Source organism: Rhincodon typus, chromosome 40, assembly GCF_021869965.1.
Source record: "Rhincodon typus isolate 14 chromosome 40, sRhiTyp1.1, whole genome shotgun sequence".
NCBI classification, from domain to species: Eukaryota; Metazoa; Chordata; class Chondrichthyes; order Orectolobiformes; family Rhincodontidae; genus Rhincodon; species Rhincodon typus.
The window spans coordinates 1415588-1426713 of NC_063371.1; the positions used below are offsets into that span (position 1 = coordinate 1415588).

Consider the following 11126-nt stretch of genomic DNA (forward strand, 5'->3'; position numbering starts at 1 on the left):
CGCTCGCTCCCCCCTTCTCTCTCTCTGTCTCTCTCCCCCCACTTTCTCTCTCTGTCTCTTTTGTGTCTTCTGCCCGATGGAAGAGGCTGGAAGAGAGTATGACCGAGGGAGGGGCGGTGTTGGGAGGGGTTTATGAGTACAGTGGGAAGTATAGATGGAGTCAATAGATGGTTTGAGTGATGGACTGGGCTGTGTTCACGGCCCTCTGTAGTTCCTTGGGGTCTTGGGCAGAGCAGTTGCCAATGGGATGCTTTCTGTGGTGCATCTGTAAAAATTGTTCGGGGTCCTTGAGGACAGGCCGAATTCCCTCAGCCTCCTGAGGAAGTTGAGATGTTGCTGCGCTGTCTCGATCATCACGTCAACGTGGGTGGACCAGGACAGAGGAACTGGATCCTCTCAACCATCTCCACGTCAGCTCTATCGATGCAGACAATCGGTGTGCCAGCTCCACTCTGCTTCCCGAAGCCAACGGCCTAGCTCCTTGATGTTTTTATGTTTGATACCGAGGGAGAGATTTACAGCACGTCACTAAGTCTCCTTTCCTGGAGGCTGCCTCGTTATTGTTTGAGATCCGACCTACGACAGTGGTGCGCTTGGCGAACTTGCAGACAGCGGAGCGGGGGTTGGAAGTTGGCATCGGAGCTGCGGCCCCCACAACCCCCGCAGCTCGGAAAAGGATCTGCCCTGAGGACACGAGCCAGCGATGGTATCAAACCGGATATGGTTCCCGCCCTCTTCCTGAGATCTGCCTTTGCAATTCAGAAAGATTTCCTTTCTCGGGTCCGGATGGAATTCCCAGAGTTGCCGCAGGAAACCCACCGCTCCTTTGCCAATCCCCAGGGCGGAGTCTTGACCTGGCGCCACATCACTTCGGATCAGAGTCGGAGGTGGGGGGCTGGGGAGGGTAAAATTTGCAGATGGTAACCTGGGGAGAGCGAGAGCCAAGTGCCGGTCAGTCCCGGGTCAGAGTCACAAAAAAGGCCACTCTGCCCATTTGTGCTGGCCCTCTGGGGAAAAGCAACAGGCAAGTAACTCCCCTTCTGTCTCCCCCCCTACTGCCCCCACTCCAAAGCCTGTCCCACCATCGACAAGACACAAGGCAGGAGCATGATGGAATACTCCCCACTTGCCCCGGATGGGGGCAGTTCCAATAACACTCAAAACTCAACAAGACCCACTGTTCTGTCTTCCCCCACACCCCGCATAGCTCTGTTAATCTTCAGGGAAACGTCCAGTTCTCTTCCTCGAAGCAACTGACTTCCACCACAGTTTATTCCCAATCCCGACCCGGTGTGCACAGAACAGCCCTTCCACCAGCACGAACATGAGATTGATAACATTGCCTTTCCAACCCGCCTGCTCCAGGGAACTGCAGTGTCTGTTCCCCACAAACATTCTGATCAATCGTTTCTGCAACCTCAACATTTACTACCTGTCCTTCCCAAAGTGTCAAACTCAGCTTGTGATTGGGTCACGGGGATGTGGGTGTCGCCCGCTCTCTCTCTCTGTCTCTCTCCCCCTTTCTCTCTCTCTCCCCCCGCCCCCCCATAACCCTCTCTCTCTGCCTTTTACGCCATTGATTATCAGTTCAATGCCCAGCCCATTCTCACAGTCTGTACCTGTCCCCACCCTGGCACACACTCACCAAAGCTGGAGCGTTGTGTGACACTGCCCGGGGAATGGGATACCATTCCACTGCCAGGCTTCACAGTGCCTGCCCCAGAAATGCCCAGGCATTGGGAAGGCACACATTTTAACAAATCTTTTTTAATAGGACTGGCTCTGGGCCCCAGTCTGTGAGCATTCGGATTGAAGTGGGGAGCGGATGTTTTCAGCTGTCTGCCCCCTGGTCATGCCTGACAATGCTTCATCTTACGTGAAGTGAGTCCTAATGAATTCCTGGCTGTTTTATCATGATATCTTGTGTGGGGCTCACGTTCCACCTGATTCAGGGCTTAAAAGAATTCTCCAAAGCTTTGGAATTTTCCGTTTCATAGGCATCATATCTGACTCTTTTCCTACCTGGTCAGAATGTTTGTTTGTCCCCAGATGCCTTTGTTTTTCTGGTGACTGCGATTCAAGAAGAAAAATTGAATAAACTCTTTGTTCTGCATGGCGAGGAAGGTTACCTTTCACAAAGGATAACTATCTTCAGCTTATCCTCTCCCTCATAAGGTCAGAAGTGGGGATGGTTGCCGATCATTGCACAATGTTCAGTACCATTCGTGACTCCTCAGATACTTGTTCAAACGCAACAAGATATGGACAATATTCAGGCTCGGGCTGATAAGTGGCAAGTAACATTCGTGCCACACAAATGCCAGGCTACACCCATCTCCAAGAGAGAGAGAATCCAGCCATCGCCCCCTTGACATTCAATGGTGTTACCATCACTAAATCCCCCACTGTCAACATCCTGGGGGTTACCATTGACCAGAAACTGAATTAGATCAGCCCTACATAAACACAGCGGCTACATGAGCAGGTCAGAGGCTGGGAATCCTGCAGCGAGTAACTCCCCTCCTGACTCCCCCCCAACGCCTGTCCCACCATCGACAAGGCACAAGTCAGGAGTGCGATGGAATACCCTCCACTTGCCCCGGATGGGGGCAGCTCCAACGACACTCGAGAAGCTCGACATCATCCAGGGACAAAGCAGCCCCCTGCTCGATTGGCCCCACATCCACAAACATCCCACTCCCCCCCCCACCACCGACGCTCAGTAACAGCAGCGTGTACCATCTACAAGATGCACTGCAGCAACTCACCGAGGCCCCTCAGGCAGCATCTTCCAAACCCACGACCCACTTCCATCCAGAAGGACAAGGGGCAGCAGGTACATGGGAACAGCACCCCCTGCAAGTTCACCCTCCGAACCCCTCACCGTCCCCGACTTGGGAAGTATATCGGCCGTTCCTTCAGTGCCGCTGGGACAGAACTCCTTCCCTGAGGGCACCGTGTGGGGGTCCCTACGCCACACGGACTGCAGCGGTTCAGGCAATTGAGGGGGGGGGGTGTGGAAACGGGGCAATAAATGCTGGGCCCGGCCAGCGACCCCCCAACGCCCCGTGAGCATCAGAGAAATCTCGTGAGGCTGTCCATCTTGTCTCCGCGACGGTCGGTAGTGATTTCCAACCCGGCTCTCAGAGTGCCCCCCCACCACCCCGCGGAAGGCCGCTCGGCCTGTGCTGACCCTTCCCGGGAGAGGAAACCCTTGCTCAGGGCCCGAAACCCCCCCCCCCCCTCCCACCACCCCCAGAACTTTGCCCCATGATCCAACTGGGGGCACTGGAATTCTGCGCCAACTCACTCCCGACTGTTTCTCGGGCGTAGCGGCCGGATCGAGATGGTGGGAGGATCAGGGACAGTGGGCACCGCAGATGCTGGAGAATCCGACACAACAAGGTGCAGGGCTGGACGAACACAGCGGGCCAAGCAGCGTCAGAGGAGCAGAGAGGCTGACGTTTCGGGCCTAGACCCTTCATCAGAAAAGGGAGGATGCCATGTTTTGCTGGCACGCGCGTCGGGGGGGGGGGGCCCGTGGGGGGTCTGTTTTGTGGTTGGGGGGGGGGGGGGGTCCGCTCAGCGTTTGTGTGGTTTTATTTGTCCCGGGACGCCATGCCAATCCTGTCTCTCTCTCTCTCTCTCTCGGCCTTTCAGAACGGGATTACTCCAGCCTGTGTGACAAACAGCCCATCGGCCGGGAACTCTTCTTCCAGTTCTGCCGCACGCTCCCCCCGCTCAGGCACTGCATCGGATTCCTCAACTGCGCGGTAAGTCCGAGCCCTCGCGCGCGGGCACCGCGCCCCCCCCCCACCCCCACCTCCCTCCCCCCCCCCCCCCCCAACCCCAACGTCAACGTCTCTCCCCACTACCCCAACGCCAACGTCAACGTCTCTCCCCCTACCCCAACCCCAACGTCAACGTCTCTCCCCCCCCACCAACCGCCGTCGGAGGAAACGTGAGCTTGGCACCGGCTGGTATTGGATTGTTGGGGGTGCGCCACGCGGTGGTTTGCAGCCTCCCCGGTCGTCGGGAGGAAGCTGGGCGCGGGCACGGTGGCCCGCGGCGCCACGGCTTCGATCCCGAGGCCCTCGGGCCGACCGTCCGCCCGCGTGGAGCTCTCTCTCTTGCGCGGGTTTCCCTCCGGGCGCTCCCACAATCCAAAGACGTTAGGGTGGATCGGGTGTGCTAAATTCCCCCCCAGCCGTAGCGTCGTGCAGGCTGGGTCGGGTCGGGGTGGGAGACCGTGGGAAATGCAGGGCTACACAGACGAGGCGTGGGGCCTCCTTCGGAGGGTCGAGGCCTGGGCTGGATGGCCTCGTCCTGCACTGTAGGGAATCCTTGTGAGAAGCGGTAGCAAAGTTGAGGGAGCAGCCTCGGGTCCCGTGGGGTTTGGGATGGGGGTCAAGAAGATTCCAGTGGTTTTTCGTTGCCGAAGTAGAGCAGAGAGGTTGTGGAAAACACCGAGCACGGCGTTGGGGCATGGCTTTACAGGGGCGTTGCCATTGGCGGGAGAATTGCCAGTTTGGGAGGGAGGTAGCAGAGAAACTGCTGGGAACGCTGTTGGAGAGGGACAACATTGGGAGGAAGGGGCTATCTCCCTGAGCAGAGAGTGCGCTGACTGGGCCAGGGGGAGGGTGGCGGGGAATCTCGAGTGATGGCCGAGCGATTGAAGGGGAGGTCAGGATTTGGCCCGCAGAGTTATTTGGGGGTGAGGCACTAACCTTCGATTCATTCCCAAAGAAAGTAGGCCCCTGACAATGCCCAGACCCGGCTGCCTTAAAACTGCAGTGAGGGGCTGGGCTGTTCGATTTGGGCTCGCACAGGCCCGATGGGCAGAAGGGGCCTAATTCTTCTTTGGCTGAGTCGTATGAATTGTACGAATGAATTAAAACGTGATGAATCGAGGAGGATTGAGGATAGGGCAAAGGGGAAGGGCCATGTCGAAAAGCTCCTGAGGCAGGCCAGCATGGAGTCGATGGCCAGAATGGCCTTCTCTGTGCCATGATGGTTCTGCAATTCCAAGGGTTTGAGGCACGTACGCTGCTTTAAGGCCCCTGTCGCTTGCACAAGTTGGGTCCGAGCGAAGCTTGACCCACTTTCAGCTATTAACACTTAGTGTGACCTCCTCAATGGCTGCTCTCCCTTTGTGACTTTTGCTCAGAGAAGGATTTCCAGGCTAATACCCGGAAAGAGTGGGTTCCCTTTGGAGGAAAGTTATCCGCTTGGGTTTAGAAGTCTCAGAGGAGACTGAATTGAAACATGAAAGGTTCGGAGCCATTTGGAATGATGAAAGTTGGGGGTGCGGTCTCCCTGAATTGTTTTTTATGGCAGAGACGGGGAGATTCTTCCCAAACCAAGGGGGAGTGAGAGGTTGGAGGCTGGAATGTGGATTTGTGTGAAAGAACACTGATCTTACTGAAGGGGTAGCAGGCTCAAGGGGCTGAATGGCCTGATGGACATCTCTGTACCACTGGGCTGCGCTCACTCGGAACGTCCTACCTTTCTCAAGGGAGGCTGAGTGCTGTTCTTAGCCCATCCCTGGCAGCCCTGGGCTCCACGTAACTCCAGACCCGTGCTGGCTTCGCTCGGGGGCGGGCACCAGAGGCTGGCGGCCAGCGATGCCCACATGGTGGAGAAAGGAAGGAGAGAGAGAGCGAACTGGGGAAGAGAGGTGACCTCTGTCTGTGTCTGTTCCCCCTTCCAGGCAGAGTATGAGCTGGCTCCCGACGAGAAGAGGACGGAGATGGCGGAAGAGGTCATCCGGAGGTTTCTAACCAAGGGGGTATGGAATGGTGAGGGGGGAGGGAGGTAGGCACGTCTCTCCGTGCCAGCGGGCGCCGACTCTAGGCAGGGTAGGGGCTGTCTGAAAGATGGGGCGAATGTCCCTCTTGAACGCTGAGCCTGAGTCCCCAGCTACCTCCAGCGATGTGGCACCCCGGGAGGGGGCCCATGTCCAGCTGTTCTGTTTCGGGAGGCGGCAGAACTGCTCCGATCCCGGGAAGAAACGGAGAGGTGTGTCAAGTCAGCCCCAGGGATGGGCAATTCAGCCCATCAAGAATGCTATCCCACTGGCTGATCTGGTTCAGCCCCGCGTTCCCTTGGATTTCACAATCTTCATTACTTGGGAATCCCTCCCACTCTGCTGTCCTTGTGTCCCACAGATTCAAGACTACGCCACCCCAACTCCCTCCCTGACCAAGAGAAGAGAATTAATGTGAACCGGTGTCCGCAGCTCCCAGTATCTCCCACAAGGGGCGCCGTCCTTTCACCATGCACGCTCTAAGCGCAGAAAAAGCACACAATCTTTTAAAGGGACCACACAATTCTTTCCCCCAGGCACTTTACAAACTCCAAATTCCAACTTCCTGCCTCCCAGTGTACCCAACAACGTTCCTGACTGAAAGGCAGCTCCCAGTGCCTATGGGGTGGGAGACACCCGATCCTACAGGGAATGGCATTTGAGGTCATTCCATTCCCACATCCTGGATAAACTCTCAAAACGGGAAAAGGTTTTTTGTTGGCACAGGTTAACCAAGTGATAGCAATATCGGGGGGTCAGTGCTGAGGGAGCACTGTGCTGTCGGAGGGTCAGTGCTGAGGGAGCGCCGCGCTGTCGGAGGGTCAGTGCTGAGGGAGCGCCGCGCTGTCCGAGGGTCAGTGCTGAGGGAGCGCCGCGCTGTCGGAGGGTCAGTGCTGAGGGAGCGCCGCGCTGTCGGAGGGTCAGTGCTGAGGGAGCGCCGCGCTGTCGGAGGGTCAGTGCTGAGGGAATGTTCTGCCCTTCGCTACCCCACCTCCGTACTGTCCCCTCTGTGTGAGGACCTGTGCTGTGGGGGGGTTGGGAACGATGGTTTTTATTGAGGAGTCCGCCCCCTCAGTCTGTTCCCTTCTCCATCCTCACAGTCGGCGGAGTATGTGCCAGGAATTACGGAGTGCCACGCCCGGCAGTGCCTGGAGAGCTTGGGAGGAAGGCTCGGCAAAGATCTCTTCGCTGAATGTTTGAGGTGAGTGAATGTCGGCAAGTGTCTGAGGAGATCGCTCCCCCCCGCCAAAACCAACCGTGAGTGGTCATGGTGTGCCAGGCAGTGTCTGACGCCCGGTTCGAGCCAGTGGGGTGCCCGCAGGGTCACGCTCTTGGTGGGTGGGGGGGGAGTCAGTGGTGTGATGCCCAGGGGTGGGGTGTCACCCATTGATTTGTGGCAGGCCCTTGCCCTCTTTGCTTCCCACTTACCTTTCCTCCCCGTCACTCGGATTTGGCACTCTTGCAAGGTGTCCTGAAGTGAGAGAGAGAGAGAGTGTGAGGTGCAGTAACTCTCTGTCTCGGGCGATTGTCGCTGGGCCCCTTACCCACGTTCGAAATGTCGATTTATTTTTTTTTTGTTTTTGTTTTGTTCGGGGCAGGGTCTCACACCAGTTCCTCAGTGGGTCCCCGTTCTCTGAATTTCAGGAGAGTATGTATTTTGATCGCTTCCTCCAGTGGAAATGGTTGGAAAGGTGAGCTCCCTTTCGCAGTTGGGACGCGCAGTTCGACTCTGAAACCAGTGGTCTGCCCTGCAGGGTCATGCCCTTGGGGGGGGGGGGGGGGCGGGGGGGGGGGTGCGGGGGCAGGGGTGTGGCGCCCAGGTGGGGGCAAACTGCCCAGTTCCCTTCAAGGCCATCCCCCTCCGCAAATGCAACAACAACTCCACTTGCTGCATTCCGCTACCGCCTACAACGTCGCTGAGCCACGCTGTCAGAACGAAGCCTCTTCCGCACGGGTACTGGGGGGACAGAACCAGCGGCGCTCAGACCCCTGAGGGAGATTTCAGAGGGGCGCCAGAGGGGGTAGGGGAGGGCATTTTGGAACACCCTTTGCCCCCACCCCCCAAATACCGACCACCCGGGCACGGGCAGAGGGCATGCTCGGGTGTTCGAATTTGCGACTGGGTGGGCCACGACGGGTCTTCAGAATGCCACAGTGGCTCCTGACACGTTTCCCGGACTGACGGGTAGAGTTAAACGTTGCGGTGGTGGGACAGCAACATGTCTCGTTTCCCAACCCTCCCACTCGGGCGTCAGACATGGCCGAATTGGCACTCCCTGACCCCTTACGTTCAGAAATCCACCCTGGATCCTCATCGCCACCCAGCGCGAGGAATGTTCAGTTTGGGCTCTGTGACATCGAGAGCTGTTCCTCACACTTGTTTTATCGTTGTTCTCCAGGCAGGCCGTGACTAGGGACACCTTCCGACAGTACAGGGTGTTGGGGAAAGGAGGCTTTGGCGAGGTAAGTGCCCCACCTAAGGTTAACATGCGGTCTCAGTTGGCGGTTAGGAAGGCAAATGCAATCCTCGCTCTCATTTCTACTGAGCTTGAACACAAGAGCAGGGGTGTACTGCCGAGGCTGTATTAGACTCTGGTCATCTGGAATATCGCGAGCGGTTTTGGGCCCCGTATCCAAGAAAGGATGAGCTGGCCTTGAGGAGGTTTCCCAAGAACAATCCCCAGGGACGAGAAGCGGCGGAGGACTCTGGGTTTGCATTCTGTGACGTTTAGGAGGATGATCGGGGGAATCTGATTGATTGATTGAAATTTGCAGAATACTGAGAGGCCTGGATAGCAGGGGCGCGGAGAAGATGTTTCCAGTTGCAGGAGAGACTAGGACCTGAGGGCATGGCCTTTAGAACTGAGGTCTCGCTGACCCTTCCCCCTTCATCTCCCTGCTGCGCACCCCCACCCCCCTCACAGGTCTGTGCCTGCCAAGTGCGAGCAACCGGGAAGATGTATGCCTGTAAGAAGCTGGAGAAGAAGAGAATTAAGAAGCGGAAAGGCGAGAGCATGGCATTGAATGAGAAGCAAATTCTAGAGAAAGTGAACAGCAGATTTGTGGTAAGCACACAATTTCCTGGAGGCTTGCTCTCTCTCTCTCTCTCTCTGTCTCTCGCTTCTGAGGGGGTACTGGGCCCCTGGGATCGATCGACTGTGCTGGGAACATGCGGACTACCAGGAGGTGCCCATTCGGGATGTGAATATCCCGCTATTCCCAGGGATTGGGCAGGGTCAGTCCCTGGGGATTCCCGGGATTGGCGAGGGTCGGTCTCTATTCCAAGGATTGGTGAAGGTCTGTCTGGGTATTCCCCAGATTGGTGAGGGTCAGTCTCTGGGAATTCCCGGGATTGGTGACTGTCTGAGTCTGGGTATTCCCCGGATTGGTGAGGGTCAGGCTCTATTCCTGGGAATCGTGTGGCTCAGTCTCTGGGTATTCCTAGGATTGGTGAGGGTCAGCGTCTATTCCCGGGATTGGTGAGGGTCAGTCCCTGGATATTCTTGGGGTTGGTCAGGGTCAGAGTCTGGAAATTGCCGGGATTGGTGAGAGTCAGTATCTGGATATTCCTGGGATTGGTGAGGGTCAGCCCCTGGGTTTTCCCAGGATTGGTAAGGGTCAGCCCTTGCGTATTCCCGGGATTGGTTCGGATCAGTATCGGGATATTCCTGGGAATGACGAGGGCCGGTATCCGTATATTCCTGGGATTGGTTCAGGTCAGTATCCGGAAGTTCCCAGGGTTGGTGAGGGTCAGTCCCTGGGTGTTCCCGGGATTGGTGAGTATTGTTTCTGTCCGTCATTCCCGAATGATGTCTGGGAGTGAGGAGCAGACACGGGGGTCCAGTGACCCATTCTCCGTTAACTCCCCCTCATATTCTTCCCCTCTGCAGGTCAGCCTGGCCTACGCCTTTGAGACGAAGCAGACTCTGTGTCTTGTGCTGACCATGATGAACGGAGGCGACCTGAAGTTCCACATTTATAAGATGGGCAACCCAGGCTTTGAGAAGAGCCGAGTGGCCTTTTACGCTGCTGAGATATGTTGTGGCCTCCAGCACCTTCACGGCGAAGGGATAGTCTACCGGTGAGACAGAACGCACCCCCTTGGAATTCCCAGCGTCTCCCCCCGCCCCGTCCCCACCCAACCCTCTCACCGGTAACAGGCTGTGTGTCAGTATGAGAGTGGGGCAAGAGGCTGGGAATCCTGAGTAACTCCCTTCCTGATCCCTGTCCCACCACCGACAAGGCAGGAACGTCATGGAACACTTCCCCTGCACTCCAGAACCGCCCAGGACAAAGCAGCCCCCCCACCCTGTACTGTCTACAAGATGCACTGCAGCAACTCACCAAAAATTGTGTAGACCTTCCCAATTTGGACAACCTCGGGCATGTCCAACTGCATAAGGACTCTACAAAGCTCCATAGCCACTGGGACATTCTGACTGAGCAGGGATCCCACTTGGCGCGGTTTCTCGTTCCGTTTCGGCCTCTCCGGGACTGCTGTCGGCTCCCAGCACGTGAGAGAGATTATCCCGACATCCCCACTGCGCAGGAAGGTCTGCCGTCGCCCTATCTCCTTTGGGAACGCCCTGTCTTGTTTTCCCCCCCGTTAAATGAAGGCAAGTGATTTGCCAGATTGATTAAACAGCAAAGCATCAGTCGTGTTTCCGTTCTGAATCTGCCGGAGTTTCTCCGCGAGATTATTTTGTCAGCGGGCACCGTGGTAATGCGTGGCACCATCTCACTGTGCCCCTTTCCCGTATTTCCACAGGGACCTGAAACCAGAGAACATCCTCCTTGATGATGATGGTGAGTGTTGGATGAGGGATCCTGGTGAAGTGTCTGCTCAGTGACACCCCTGGAGACTGCATCTGTGTTCATACAACTCCCACCCACCCGGCTGGTGAGGGGAAATCGATCCCCTAATATTCCCCCCAGTTTTAGGAAATGTACAGTGTTCTTTCCATCCCAAACTGACCTGACTTACTGAGCACGGTCAAGTGAAAGGACACATTCACTCTAAATATGAATCACTATTTATTAGAAGGAACTTGACTATAGCCACAGCTAAACAGCAAGAAACTGTTGGCATATAACACTCCAAACTCACCTCCCCCTTACAATCCCACTTTACAACTCCCCCCTCCTCCTTCCCCTCACCCTCACCCTGTCCCTCCCTTCTCCCTCTCATACACTGTCTCTCTCTCTCTCACACTCACTGTCTCCCTCTCTGTCTCACACTCTCTCTCACACACACACACACACTCTCTTTCACACACACACACACACACACACACACTCTCTCTCTCTTACACACACACAC

The 11126-nt window shown here is 56.4% G+C and overlaps 1 protein-coding gene across 7 annotated transcripts in view; it reads left to right on the plus strand.

Annotated features, from left to right (window-relative positions):
- Positions 1-420: 420 nt before the first annotated feature.
- The window catches only part of LOC109926488 (G protein-coupled receptor kinase 5-like), a 91950-nt gene continuing 81244 nt past the window's right edge, over positions 421-11126 (plus strand). For 2 of the 7 annotated variants that reach the window (XM_048618449.1, XM_048618451.1), the window contains exons 1-9: positions 3295-3405; positions 3661-3773; positions 5711-5788; positions 6907-7007; positions 7405-7497; positions 8206-8269; positions 8731-8871; positions 9697-9887; positions 10575-10612. In XM_048618449.1, the coding sequence (XP_048474406.1) occupies positions 3381-3405; positions 3661-3773; positions 5711-5788; positions 6907-7007; positions 7405-7497; positions 8206-8269; positions 8731-8871; positions 9697-9887; positions 10575-10612 (844 nt within the window). In that variant the 5' untranslated portion in view covers positions 3295-3380. Of the gene's footprint in view, positions 888-3294; positions 3406-3660; positions 3774-3901; positions 3981-5710; positions 5799-6906; positions 7008-7404; positions 7498-8205; positions 8270-8730; positions 8872-9696; positions 9888-10574; positions 10613-11126 lie in introns of those variants that run through there. The other 5 variants (XM_048618452.1, XM_048618450.1, XM_048618453.1 and 2 more) reach the window with 5 other exon arrangements.